Source organism: Montipora capricornis, chromosome 9 (assembly GCF_036669925.1).
Source record: "Montipora capricornis isolate CH-2021 chromosome 9, ASM3666992v2, whole genome shotgun sequence".
In the NCBI taxonomy this organism is placed as follows: domain Eukaryota; kingdom Metazoa; phylum Cnidaria; class Anthozoa; order Scleractinia; family Acroporidae; genus Montipora; species Montipora capricornis.
Window position 1 is genome coordinate 19,286,319 of NC_090891.1, and position 15,000 is coordinate 19,301,318.

At 40.4% G+C, this 15,000-nt stretch overlaps 1 protein-coding gene across 1 annotated transcript in view; it reads right to left on the reverse strand.

Moving 5' to 3' along the window:
- Positions 1-249: 249 nt before the first annotated feature.
- Positions 250-15,000, reverse strand: part of LOC138017078 (serine--tRNA ligase, cytoplasmic-like) — a 16,467-nt gene continuing 1,716 nt past the window's right edge. The window contains exons 3-10 of the mRNA XM_068864278.1: positions 14,297-14,380; positions 13,857-14,015; positions 11,520-11,660; positions 9,700-9,855; positions 8,937-9,155; positions 5,700-5,829; positions 2,973-3,130; positions 250-996 (exon numbers count right to left, since the gene is read on the reverse strand). Of these exons, the coding sequence (XP_068720379.1) occupies positions 715-996; positions 2,973-3,130; positions 5,700-5,829; positions 8,937-9,155; positions 9,700-9,855; positions 11,520-11,660; positions 13,857-14,015; positions 14,297-14,380 (1,329 nt within the window). The 3' untranslated portion in view covers positions 250-714. The remainder of the gene's footprint in view (positions 997-2,972; positions 3,131-5,699; positions 5,830-8,936; positions 9,156-9,699; positions 9,856-11,519; positions 11,661-13,856; positions 14,016-14,296; positions 14,381-15,000) is intronic.

Here is a 15,000-nt window from a genome sequence, read left to right on the forward strand (position 1 = left end):
ACATCATCTGCGATCTATTACTTAACAAAAGTAAGATAACAGAATCTATTTGTTATTGTTTCATACGCAATACAATTTCCCAGGCAGCCTTGGTAACACGTGTAGGCCTGCCACAGAGCCATCAGTTTTAACGCTATCGCATTGTTTTGCCTTCTGTTGTTAAGGTAAGCAGTATGGGTGGACTGGGAAACCAGCTCACATATTCTCTTATTGTTGAAAAACCGCAAGTGCTGATTAATTTCTTCCTCCTGAAAGAAAAAATGCGATTTTATTGAGCATTATTCTTCACGTGTAATGCGACATTCTATAGACGACTGACTTCTCGGAAAGTGTGACCTCACACCACCGACTGCAGAAATATAACTCACTTTCCACGTTCGAACCGACGAGGGGTTAAGAACGAATATCTAAAATAGCTGGATGGAGAAAAAACAGCCTGTTTCCCAAAGAAGTATTCCTAGAATAGTACGTTAGCCATGTAGAGTTTCAGACATCATAAATGATCGGAAACTTAAATTGACGTTGGATGAAGAGGTTTACCTCCAGTCCAAATTACATGTACAGTAAGCTTATTTGGCAGATTTTCAAAGTCGATCACCGACTTGGCTGTAGTCCAATCGTGCTCAATGTCAGAGTTTGATCACCGAGTTAAAACATTCGCACATATAGCCCCACTAGTTTAGAACAATGTTAAATGCGAGAGATAATCCGCGTTTATTCCTGACTAACATCCATATTTTCCATCTTAGTCTCTAAAGAGCAGTCTCCCTGGTTTGTTGGTTTGTTTTTTGCCTTCTTTTTCTGCTTCTTGGCTTCTGGCTGTTCGTCAATCGGTGCAGGTTTAACATATTTAAGGAAGTCCATGCCTTCGGGCATAAGAGGCTTGAGTACTGCTGGAAGAGCAATTCCTTCTTCTGTTTGATAGTTCTCCAACAGCGCGCAAATAGTTCTGGATACAGCGCACATTGTGGCATTCAACATGTGAACAAACTTGGTCTGAAAAGACAGAAAACGTTCCTCGTTGAGAGAGACAGAGGGGTTACCGACTTCATGTCTGCATCGACACTGATGTCCACTTCGCTCGGGTTCTGCTTTATTACAGTTGTAACGAATCCCAAAACTCTTGCAGCTATTAACCATTAACGCTTTTAGCCCCGAGGGGTTCCCCATTGACGAGTAAAATCGTCTGGCGTTAGACAGAGTAAAATCTATAAGTGCCATTTGGCACTATCGGGGCTGAAAGGGTTAAACGGGGACATAGTTTTTTCACGCTGTTAGCTTAACCCTTTAAGCCCCGAAGGGTTCCCCATTGACGAGTAAAATCGTCAGGCGTTAGACAGAGTAAAATCTTCTGGCGTTAGACAGAGTAAAATCTATAAGTGCCATTTGGCACTATCGGGGCTGAAAGGGTTAAACGGGGACATAGTGTTTTCACGCTGTTAGCTTAAGAAGAAAGACAAAAAAGGCGCACATTTTCCCATCCCTTGCTCCGACTGCACGAATTTAAACCGAGTTAAAATTGGTAAAAAGACATATAAATTAGAGTGTAATTTCAACAGCTATTTCTCTTCCAATAGAATCCATCTGAATATTACCTGGGCCCACACAAGAACAGAAAAAAAACTTGACCATGGTGGGAATTGAACCCATAACCTACAGATTAGGCCACCATTCCTCTGCCGACTGAGCTACGAGGGTAATTCGAGTTGTCCCTTCACTATTAAGAAAGACGGCTAGCAGTCCCCTCTAAGTCAGTCGAACCGCCTGCTTTAGTCATTCTCCGGTACAATACAATGCAATACATACTTAATTGACCGCTCTCCACAGGGGCTTTTCAGGGCCAATGAAACAACGAAACGACGGAACGAAACAACAACAACTGTTAAGATTCCCAACTTGCCGGAGGCAAACCAGTTGGCTATTTACAAGTGCAGCTGGGAAGTTGAACCAGGGACTACCAGGATCAAATTCAACGAATGGTCAGAGCGAGTCTTGAACACGGGATGTCCGGATCTCAAGGCAAGCGCCCTAACCACTGGACCACACTGCCTCCTCGGTAGGCTGTTCGGCTCGCTTGCGCGACGAAAGCGAGCGGCTTGACTGACTGAGAACAGACTGCTAGCTCTCAACTGAAGTACTGAGAAGGGATAACATAATTCCAACGTTGGCCGTGTAGCGCTCACAATAGGGAACGTAACCAAGGACAACGGCGACGGCAACAAAACGTCACAAATTTGAATATTTAGTGGGCAAAAACAATAGCTTTTGCAGGCCTCCCCTTGTAGAATTAAAAAGGTTACGCGAGTTTATATTTCGAGATGATGTTCTCGTTGCCGTCGCTGTCGTCTTTGCTAAAGTTCCCTAATGTCAACGGAGATTAGCACTTAAAATTACTCTTCAAGTGGATATCTCTGTTGACATATTAAGCGTTACACGGCCAAAGCATTGAATAAACGTACCCCTTCTCGTTACCATTGGTTAGATTGACTGAGTGCTCCGGTGAAGATTTGCGCTCCTTATGGATTGTAACTTTACGCTGGAAAGTTGAGGATCAAGATCAACAACTTTTAAGTTTATGCCGGTGACATTTAAAGCTCTATTCTTGTGAAGATTTGTATAGCAAGTGATATTTCAAATTTAAACAACAGCGTTAAGAAACCAAATTGGCCAGAAACAAGCAATTGTCTATTTTCCGAATTGCGATTTAGTTGAATTTGGAAATACCGAAGACGTATGCACTTGATGGCCAGAATGGAATTCAAAACCGGAGCTTCATTATTTACTGACTGTTTCGATTTCAGTGTGTTATTTTAGGTTTTAACTCGACAAAAATCGACCTGAGAAAAAGGGAAATCCGACGTCTTTAACCCCTGTGATGAGTAAAAATTCTAAAACTGACAAGAACTTTGAACACGATTCGTTTTTCACACGCGGTGACTTCTTCAGATTGGAAGAAAGTCTAATTAGTGTACCTGTTCTCCCATTTTCTTGGTCTGTCCAAAACGAACTTGCAATCTTCTTGCTTGGTAGTCTGTGCAGTTTGAGCAGGATACCAACTCACGAAAAGCTCCGCTGCCGGGAAACCAAGCCTCCAAGTCGTACTTCATGGCGGCGGCATTGTTGAGTTCACCTGTCAATCAACAACAAAAGTACAGAATGAAACATTGCAATAACCACTTAAAACGTTTGAACAACGTAAAAGAAATACAACAAAAGGAAAGAGCATGGATGGACACAAATGGACAAGATTGATACCGATTGTATTTGGGTAATAAGGAGAAAGGTAGGCCCAACGTTTCTCAAGGTTATGGCCAATCGCCTGGATAAAGGTCGTTTTTGCTTAAAATCATCTTGTTTGTGATGTAACGATGATTTTATCAGTTAAGGAATTCCACATTACCATTTCCGAGTTTTAAACTCGTGATAGGCTTAAGATTTCCCCTAAGTTAAACACCCTAAAATAACGTGACAATTCCCCTTTAAGTTATCGAATTGTTAACGTTTTAACCTACATTCGAATACTCCGATTCCAGAAAAAACCACAAGTTGCATGCAAGTGAGGCTTAATAGCCCTGGCGGCAGGAAAAATGTCGGACTAAACAAACAAGAACGGGGTTGTGGGCAAATTTAAAGCTACTTCAGCCGTGCAAATTGTTAGCAAGGATAAAAATTTGATCACATATGTTACGCAGCTGCAAACTGTAATAACCGAAGTGAAAAATCGACCCGATTTATTGTTTCGTGCGTTTCCATCGGACACATGTAACAACTGAAGAAGTGGGAAATTCGTATGAAAAGAGGAGATGGCTTGTTTGCCACGGTAGGAAACAGCTTCTGTTTTTCTGAACACTCCTTGCCGACGGATTTTAAACGAACGGACTCCGACTGTTCAAAGACGAGACTCAAGGCGCACCATCGTTCTTACCTTGGACAAAAGTGGATGAAGGATCACTTTGTAGAGCGAAAAGGCTGAAGTTGAGGTGTGAGAAATCTGAAGGGATAACAAGAGCCGAGAGTGCTCATGAATATAAAGACCAGGAAGAAAATGTATATTTCCAAAAAGATTCTGTTGTATTCGGTCCACCAACACTCGACAAGTGGATGGAAGAAATAAAGATGGAAAATGGAAGGCTGCTTCAAGATTTACAAGAATTTAACGCAAAAGGAGAGGATTTCCAAGTTTGGTCTGGAAAGATTTTCAAGTAGTAATAAAGATATAAAATTTTATACTGGATTTGCGGACTATGTAACTTTATCAGAGTTTTGGAAATGTGTAGAGCCTAATGCCCCTACATAAATTAACTTATTTCAGTTTTGTTCGTGATAATACTGATTCTATTAATTTTGAAGATAAATTTCCTTTCATGACAGGGAAAGAAAAGAGGTTTCCTGGACGCAATGTTGGTTGCGCCAGGAGTTTGCAACCGATCGATGAGTTTTAGCTTTTTTTGACACGTTCAAGATGTGGTTTATTTGAGCGTGATCTCGCGTTTAGGTTCAGTGTTTCAGAGCAAGTTGTTTCAGATATAACTATAAAATGGGCTAATTACCTATATTTGATGCTAGGAAGCTTACTTATATGGTCTTCTAAAGAGCAGGTTCAACAACATCTACCTAAAGTTTTTAAGGGAGAGTTTGAAAACATAAGATGCACAAAAATAAAATGCCAGACTCCTCAAGACCTTCAGTGAACTTTATTCTGAAAACAAGTCCCACAACACCTTGTAGGAATTTCCCCAAATGTTTGGATTACATTTGTGGGTAGTTTGTATGGAGGAAGTATCACACGACCTGATTATGGCTGATCGTGGTTACACTTTTGATTCCTCCTAAATGACAAAGTAAATCTGAACAGGTCTCCAAGAAGGACTGTTTTAAGACTATGAGGATTGCCAATTTAAGAATTCACGTCAAAAGGGCCACTAGGAAAATCAAAGGTTGGCACATCTTTGATAACACATTTCCTTAAAATATCACAGTGTTGGTGCACCGAATATACCAGAATCTTTTTGGAACTCTTCTGCAATTTCTTCCTGGTCTTTATATTCATGAGCACTCTCGGCTCTTGTTATCCCTTCAGATTTCTCAAATCTCAACTTTAGCCTTTTCGCTTTACAGCGATCCTTCATCCACTTTTGTCCAAGGAAAGAACGATGGTACGCTTTAAGTCTCTTCTATGACCCGTCAGAGTTCGTTTAAAATCCGTCGGCAAGAAGTGTTCACAAAAACAGAAGCTGTTTCCTACCGTGGCAAAGAAGCCATCTCCTCTTTTCATACGAATTTTCCACTTCTTCAGTTGTTGTGTGTCCGATAGAAAGGCACGAAACAATAATCGGGTCGATTTTCACTTCGGTTATTACAGTTTGCAGCTGCGTAACATTTGTGATCAAATTTTTTATCCTTGCTAATAATTTGCACGGCTGAAGTAGCTTTAAATTTGCCCACAACCCCGTTCTTGTTTGTTTAGTCCGACATTTTTCCTGCCGCCAGGGCTATTAAGCCTCACTTGCATGCAACTTCAGGTTTTTTCTGGAATAGGAGTATTCTCGAAACCAGAGTAGCAACAAGCTATGCGTGATTGTCAACCTGGTGTGAACCTTAAATCTTCAAATGGTTTGTAATTATTTCTGCCTTAATGAAAAGGAAGTGTACTAGTTCTTGAAGATGTGAGCACGGTGAAATGGTCTTTTTGTTCTTACCAGAGACAATGTTTACTATTCTGTAGGGTATTCCCAACGCCTGATTCATTTCCTCGGCATTTCCGATCATCTCATCAAACATTTGCCATGAAATGTCATCCAGAGGGGAGCAGATAACAAATTGTTCCACCTGAAGAAGAAGTATGTCACACACTAATCAATGAAAGAGAGAAATGATCCTCGTACTTATTTAGACAATTTAAGCAATATTATTGTCTCTTACAGACACCTGAATGGCTCCAACAGGATGCAAACACCCACGACCTCTGCAATGTTGGGGTTAGGTCAATTTTGTTGGACTCATTTGTTCCAGTGAAGGAACGTGACGAAAGAAACGTAGATATATATATACTGTGTTATTGCAAACTTGCAAAATGAAAGAACAAAACTGTGGTCCTGCATCAATGGAGAGCAAAATGCAATGTGGAGGTGAACCTTGCACTTATCGTGGTCCACTACATAAGCCTGCACAGCAGGCAGCTTGGTGACTTTTAGAAGCTTCTTTCCACCGCGGTTGACTTTTGAGTGAAAATAAGTCAAAAGAGCAAGCGAAGGGGGATTGCGCAAGGAGGAGGAGGAGTGAGAAAGGTTTCTTGATTCTTCTCCTTGCCCCGTCCCCCTTTGCTTTGCTCTTTTGACTTCATTCTAGGTTTTCGCACAGCCATTACATTCAAATGATGACTCGAAAGTCAACCCCAGTGGAAAGAAGCATCTAAAAATCACCAAAACACCTGCTACGCAGGCCATCTACTAAAGTGTTGGACAGCAGTGAAAAACAAATGTGACCTTCCACGGGAAAACGTACACTAACGCTAAACCGTTAAATTGACCGAAGCGTTAGATATCCGTTAGCCGTCCGTTAGAAGTTTACATGAAACCGTCAGAGCGTCAACTTCATCCGTTAGAACGTTAGTCTTATCCGTCAGAACGTTAGGTTCATCCGTCAGAGCGTCAGCCTCGTCCGTTAGGGGTTTAGCCTCGTCCGTTAGAGCGTTAGTCTCATACGTCAGATGTATAATAGTTATTAACCTTATCCGTTGGGCAAATCTTGGATTCTGTTGGCAAGTGAATTAATAATCTGTCTCGATTGTTCCGGATCAGAGGATTCGTAGAGCGTCGTTTAAAAATGTGACCCTCTTTGGGAAAACCGGCCGTGTCCTTCTACAACTTAGTAGAATTACATGTAGTAGAGCGCTTTTTAAAAAATTAAAAATACCGAGAAAAATGAAGGGTTTGTGTTCGACGTTCACCTCTGCGTACCAATAGTAAAAAAAGGGTGGAAAGCTCGATTTCGGATCGCTCCAGCACCAAGCCGATTTTCACTGACAAATTCGCATCGTACAGGTTTCAAATCACGCACCAATCAAGCTGAAACTCACAAACAAATTCGCATCGTACAGGTTTCAAATCACGCACCAAGCAAGCTGAAACCCAGAGGTTTCCTTTCATGCCATTATATCTGAAATCCGTCCAAAACTCGAAGCGCTGGACCTCAAATAATTTAAAAAAATCCAGCATTCGGAACTCCAAGGAAGCGTAGTTGGAGTTTGGTGTGACGGCTTGCAGCCGTCACAACGTTTGCTCCTCTGTGATTGGCTAATAAGAAATCATCATCCAATCAGAGAGGAGCACATGGCGTGACGGCTGCAAGCATGTATCTAAAGCCGGTATACGAAAATCCTGCTACGCATCCTTGGCGCTGGGAATGCTGGAGTTTTCGATATTATTTGAGGTTGAGCGCTTCGAGTCTTGGATGGATTTCAAGCTGAAATAACTACGCTAATAGGTAGAATGGACAATAAAGACTCCAAAAACGAAGACCAAAGATCGAAGACCCATCCTGCGCGAACGCCAAATTAAATGTGATTGAATGATGCATGACTTACCAAATTTCAACTGAAAAATATCTGTTTAACTTAACCACTCGCCTGGAGTTTCTCGCGAGCTTTTTTGCCCCCTCGGCATCTTAACTGATGATACAGAACTCTTTTATCGTATTTATAGCAAAGAGCTCTCTTATGAACGCACCGCTTTGAATTTATCGTTACTTCGGCTTTGAAAACAACATGAAATGCTACATTTCTTTGGATGAAAATAATCATTTGTTGTATTTTACTTTGCAACTACAGTAGCTAATGAAGTAATGGATGCCGTTATAAATTCACAATTTAGTAATGCATCGCTTCATTGTGAGTCCGACGGTCAAAACATATCGAGATTAGCCACTTTTATCCGGACTTCGTTGCATTCAGCAGTTATGGCGCCATGGGCGCGCCTCTTCGGAATCGTATTTTAAAAGTCACGCAATCGTTTCTGGTGGCCTGTCTACATCGTAGTATTCTTAAAGCAAAAAACTCGCTGAAATGTGCATCCGATTTGTTTTGGCCAGCTCGCGATGGTGCTAGTACTTCAAACCATGCATGGCCTTTGTTCGATGAACGGTAATCGCTCACTACGTTGTGGTGTCATCGATCAGCCTTTCGAGCTTAGAACTAAGACTTGGTGTTAAAGCGCTAAGGCAGAACGTTAGAACTGATGGAAAGAACGTTAGAGCGTTGGCACAAACCGTTAGAGCGTTAGCACAAACCGTTAGAGCGTTAGCACAAACCGTCAGAGCGTTAGTAAAAAACGTTAAACCAATCTTCAAAACCGTTGAATATCCGTTAACCGTCCGTTAGTTTTAAGCCGTTTAACGGGCAAACGTTAGTGTACGTTTTCCCGTGGAAGGTCACAAATCCATTGATTGAAACAAATTTCAGAGCAACTGTCACCATATTTACAAACGGGGCAACAAAGCAATGTAGTGATTTTCAACAGTGTGATGGTTCAAAATGACCCATCAAGACAGTATTGCTAACCTCCATTTCTCTCTGTGGGATGCCACAGGCAGACCACAATTAAACTTAGGTAGAGTTTTGTTTTTATCGCATATGGTACATGCAAATAGCCACTTGCTCATTCTCCTAATAAACATCAATTTCAATCCTTTTAGCTGGTGGCATGGGTGCCACTTAGAACAACCAGTTTTTCATTTTATTTTGTATTGAATTTCATTCCTGTACTTTACAAAATCACATAAATCTGCAATTTCACAAACTGTACGAAACTCATGTGAACACTCTTCCTGGCCATTTTGTATTAATTTTAGGGTACATGTACCTGTACAATCTACATTTTGACAAACTATAGATGTACATGGATGGAACAAAAGGGATTGCTCACAAATTCTCAACCTACCTTCTCAAATTGATGTACCCTGAAAATCCCACGAGTATCTCGGCCATGAGACCCTGCTTCCTGTCTAAAACATGATGAAAATCCAGCATATTTCTTGGGAAGGTCGTCAGCTGAAGCAGCCATCCATTCATCTCGGTGAAGGGCTGCTATTGGCTGCTCACTGGTTGCAATCAAATATCGCTCTTCATAGCCTACTTCCCCAGCACCTTTGCCAATAACCTGTGAGGTAGAATTGGCCATATTTTAAATTGGGCATGGAAGGCGTTCTTGTGGCTCAAACAATGAGTAGAGCATCTGACTTGTGTTACAGAGATCACAGGGTCACTGGAATACTTACATGTACCAATTCATGCAGTACTTAACCAAAGGGAGGGATGGGTGAGAGCAAAATCAATGTGTCAAAATTAACAATCGAGCACCAATGAATACAGTGTAGATCCACAACAATCTGCAATGTTGCACATGTGGGCCCCTGCACAACACTTGGCGGGTCCCCTACAGCTGTAGCACATAGCACTGCTCGCCAGCAATGCGTTGATTTTAATTTTGCCAAAATTTCATTTGACCACAAAAAAATGTGAACCACAACAGCTACTGTACAAGTGACACTATACTCTCTGCAGCTATGGCCCATCAGATCAAATTAATCAAGCCCAAAGAGAATTCAGGCCAATTTTTATTTTACAGAAATCAATCCAGCAAGAAATTCAAATATCAGTAGGGAAAATGCCCTTTTGAACTTTGATTCATCCATACTACCAACCTTGTAAAGTTCCTCATCAAACTGACTTAGTTGGGCCACTTTTTGCATTGCATCCTTAGTCATGAAAAAGGGTGTGTACAGTGGAACAAATCCCTTCTTGTACAAGGTACGTGTCGCCAATTGGATCAGAGCCTGCTGCAGAAACACTAGTGGTCCCTGATGGAAAGGCAAAAAAATTATGTTTTATTTTTCATCAGTGTGCACTAAGGCCTCTTGTACAGTGTATGTATAAATTACTGTGGAACTGAGCTTTATTTTATGAATGAACAAACCACTTCTCCTAAAACTTTCACAAAAACTTCAGATTAAAGGGGAAGGATGCTTCATGTAACAAAAATAAATGGGAAAATAATTTTGGATCTACTGGGTTTATATGCACATTAATTTTGAATTTCAAGAATGCTTCATCGCCTAAAAGCTCTTGAAGGGTTCTTATGTAGCCCTAGAAAGAATTCTTAGTTATGCTTCTTTACTTTTATGCATACACTGAAAGAAAATAAAATACATACACACTAGTTTAAGATTGTGTACATGTGCATGGTGACTGATTAAAGTACCTGAAATGACATAACTGACAATTTTTGAAGGTAAAGTGCTTTGCATAGTTCCATACATGGTGTTTTAAAGTCTTAATTATGTCTGCAAATTTGTGTCCATGTATGGCACTTTGATGTAGTACTATCAATCTTAAGAAAACACAGAAATCTTTCATTGAGACTTGTCCCGACAAAATTCAGGCTGCAAAACATGTCAATAATATTTATTATTACTGTTACAATTCATGTAGGATTGGCCATGACTTTTTTTCAGTGTTTTGTTTCAATAAAACCTACATGTTACACCTGACTATTTAACAAGAAAAGTTCTAGTACACAGAAAACATAAACTTCCAATTACATTCCATGATCTAAAAATGTTTGTACGCAATGAAGACCAAAGAAAATACAATGGAACCCCGATTATACAGTAATCAACACGACTAACAAAAATTGTCCATATTAACCAGATGGCCGTAGTACCAGAGTAGGGTGAAATTCACGACTAAAGCAACGTAATGACAAATATCGCATTTTCACTTCCAAAACAACTTTTCTCTTTAATAAACATCAGGAATGTACGTACAGTAATTGCATAAAAATTATACTTGAAACTTCTCTCAGTAGGTATTAACACTTAAAAATGTTCAGTGCATTGTACATTCTGAGCCAAAAATCAAAACAAGAACAGGCCCAGCTTACTATGCTTCTAAAAAATGGAAGCCGTTGTAATTGCCTAACCGAAGACTTTTAGTATCAATCGTGTTTTTGACAAAAGCACAATGACTTTACTCCCTTCGCAATTTTGCCTTACTGGATGTTACAGTAGTGTCACGATCATGTTTGTAATGAAAATAGGGAGGAGTGTTGCTGACAGTACTTTGTAAAGTAAATCGGCTGTTCGATTACCATGATGGTAAATTACAAAGGTCAAGGAAATTGACATGTCACAGGCATTTCGGTTTTCTAAATTTAGCATGCGTGGCCATATTAACGGGGTGAAATTATTGAGGATTCTACTGTTTGGAACATAAATTGTGTTAACGGGTGACCACATTAATGAGGGTTTTCTATAAGAGAATGTATGACCATTTTGCCGGGCCAAAAAAAAATAGCTGCAATAACGAGGTGACCGAATTACCGAGCTGGCCGTATGGCAGGGTTCCACTGTAATGATAGCAAAAGCAAAAAACAAAGGAATATCTGCTGGGCCCTCAAAACCATGGCCCTACTATTCACTAAGATGTGATTAAATGAACCTGGGGAAGGTATAATGAAGCTAACTTTGAGAAAATAGCCCCTACTGCCAGCTACAAGGGCACCACGTTCAGTATCAACTCCATCAACCATGTATGCCAGATCTACATGGGAATACTTCTTTTTAACTGAACTGTCACCCCAAGTTCTCATGACTTTGTTTTCGTCCTGAAACAAGAATGCAGAAAAAAGTTCAACCGAACAATCAAAATCAAAATCACAAAAAGAGCTACTTCTAGAGCTGTAATAGCTGTTCAAGAATCCAAGCACTGTCTTTTAGCCATTCAGTTCCCTGCTAGCATAAGTCCTATAAGGGAAAAGAGATTTCTGCCATGGGTCAAAACTTGACCATGCGCAGGGGTTACTTAGTGCCCAAATCCTCAAGTGATACTACATGTTGAACATTTGTGTGGGCTCACTTTAAAAAAAAGGAATTACAATAAAGGAATGCATGGGACACAGCAGGCTCAAGGCACAGTCAGCAAACATATATCATGGGGCATGCGGTTTTTAAGAGTGCCATCCAAGGTTCTGGACGGCAGTTTGATCAAAGTGAGTTTCGACCCATGGCAGAGGTCTTTTTTTCCCGTACTTGTCAGCCTGGCAAACGCAAAAAGAAAAAGCACATCTGCTAGCAGGGAAGTCATTCAGTCAACTGTACACCTATCCCTTCTTGCTTTGCACTGTAACTAAGAAAACATTACGAGCTACATACAAGCTGGCCATGTGACACATTTTCTTTAGTTTTTTTATTTAATTTATAGTATGGCAACCAATGAGTAGTTGAAAACAGAAGGGTCATGCTAAGGAGTGCACAGACTACTTAAGTATGTACCATCTAAATCCACTGTTTGAATCTTAATTAAAGAGGAATGTCTTTGCTCCTGAATTAGCCTGCGTAGCAAGCGTTCCCGTTCGACAGAAGAGCTTTGAAACGATTTTCTGCAAACTGGCCGCGTACTACACCCAGCTATTCTTATTGGTCATTTTCACATTAGACCATCACTAACTGAAATGTTGGTGGAAAAAGCAAAAGATCTCCCATAACATACATGTATTTTGTTTGTCCACCGGAACTTGTACATTACATCACTGTCACCTCAGTCTCAAGGGATTGAATGCAAACCACCTTAGAACATTTTCACTCATATGACCAAAATCCTAGCAACCATTTTTCTTGATAAATTGTTGTGGAAAATATAACAGTCAAGAGAAAGGTCTCTCTTTTTCTTGAGTGCCATCAGCAGTTCCAAACCAAGGAGAAGAAGCAGAGACATTATAAAGAGAAATATTTTCACTGTGGATTTTAGCCAGGATGATTTAATGGGGACATCAGTGAGTGATTAAACCATTGACTCCCGGGGGTTCCCCATTGATGAGTTAAATTGTCTGGCGTTCGACAGAGTAAAATGCTCTGGCGTTAGACAGAGGAAAATACTAAGTATGGCCGGTTCAGGCCAGCTTGGGAGTCAAAGTGTTAACAGAACAGATTCTCGAGAATGAATATGCGACCCACATTTCATCTCAAAATTTTTTGGCGAGGAAAATACTTGAGCTCTCGACCAAATCTGAAAACTTAGGGTTTTACTGAAAGTCGAACACTGATATATAATATTAACAGCTCCTTGTGAGCAAGTCTATTCATTTATTTACTTTGCTTAGTAACCAGGCATTTTGTCAGAGGAAAAAAGCTCGTCTGCAAAGAAAACTGAACTTAAGTGAAAGAACAGTCTAGAATCTTGTTACATATAAACTGGAGGTTTTGCTTGTGAAGGGAAGGTCAATAATTTCCTTGACAAAATCATCAAAATTGTAAACAATGGAGAAACAGTGGGCCATTTACCACTGATGCGAGTTCTCAGACAGAGATTATGTGGTTCTCCCTGACAGTGGATCAATCTCTGTGAAGGCCATTGGCAACACTGTCAAAAGCTTTGTGGTGGATTGGAGATTCCTGGTCTGGTAACCTTTACCTGTCTTTATCGTGACTCTAAATTGTCTAAAATACCTGGTAATGAAAGCAATCTAAAATGCCTCCACCAATGGCTCCTTTAGGAGCAACAAAACTTGTGAAAGTAGAGACCAGTTATCATAGTATCTGTTGACGTTTACTTGAAATGAACTATATTTCTGGGGTTGGGGGTGATAATTTACAGATTTCTTCCACGATCTTCTCATAGATAAGGCGCGCCTCCAATTTGGGACAAAATTTTACAGTAAAAAGGTGCGGCTTATCTACCAGTGTTTACGGTAAGTTTGTCTTAGAATAAGCTTAGAATTGGACTGCATATACAGTTGCTCTCGGAGATTTTGAAAACTTGGAGTTATCTTCAGAGTCAATTCTAGAATAATATTACACCGTACCTCATCATTGCTGATGGGAACTGACTCATGAAGAAGATTTCCAACTTCAAACAATTTTTCATTTCGGTCTTGTTCCACTTTGAGGACCTCATCATTGCACTTTGTAATATTTCCATCTATGAGAGTTCTTATGCTTTTTATTTGGGTTACAGTAAGACCCTGAAAAAGAATGAACCATGTGAACATAATGAAAATTTGGGATATACATGTACTATAGGAGATCTAAAATCTAGAGATGTCTTCTTTGTATCAACCTTTCTCCCCATATCGTAACCCCACACTATTTCCCGCGCAAGAATAGAAGCAATTTTTATCTCTGAAATTTGGTGATCCATAGGGAAAATAAGGGGATTCATTCAGTATCCAGGGACTCCCAAGCAGCCCCAGAGAAACAATAGTAATATTGTTTTATACATCAAAGTATGAACACAAACAGCTACCTGTAATATTTCTGGTGTAAGTTCTTCTAAACCATCGACCACATTTTCAGGAAGCTCCTCACTTTCCCCAACTGCTTCTTTCCGCTACAAAGTTAAAAATATAAAGTTCTCAATTACAAACAGACTTGTCTTTCCTAGTGCAAGTTATGGCCTGCATTGCACGCATGACAGCTTCCGCCTCCAGACATGGTACTACATGACAGCACCCCCTATCATTTACTGTAACAATGTAATTTTTTCTTCATTTTCGACTCAGGTCGATTAGACTGAGTCAATCCACCGACATTTTGTACTCTCCCTATTGATGCAGTTAGCGAGGTGTTATTGCACTATATGTGGCCATGTGATGCACTCCTAGTCTATACCCACATTTCATTTCTTTCATTTCTAATTTTTTCGGCAATATGATGTGTCACCGCGGTCTGCAGTGCCGCACTAAACAACAAGGAAGGATTGAAATGAAGCGGCTCCGAAAAATGTCAAGAAAAAGAACAAAGGACAACACGTGGCATGGAAGACTCGAGCTCCCATAAGCATTATGAAGAAAAGCGAAATATGAGGCACGAACATTTCGGAGTAGACAAATCTTATAGGGCAACATTGGACAGCCTCCAATGCTTTTGTGTTGATTTTCAAAATGATTCAATGTTGGAAGGGGGGGGGGGGAGGGGAGGGGGGGGGAGGGGAGGGGAGTCTCCCCAGTC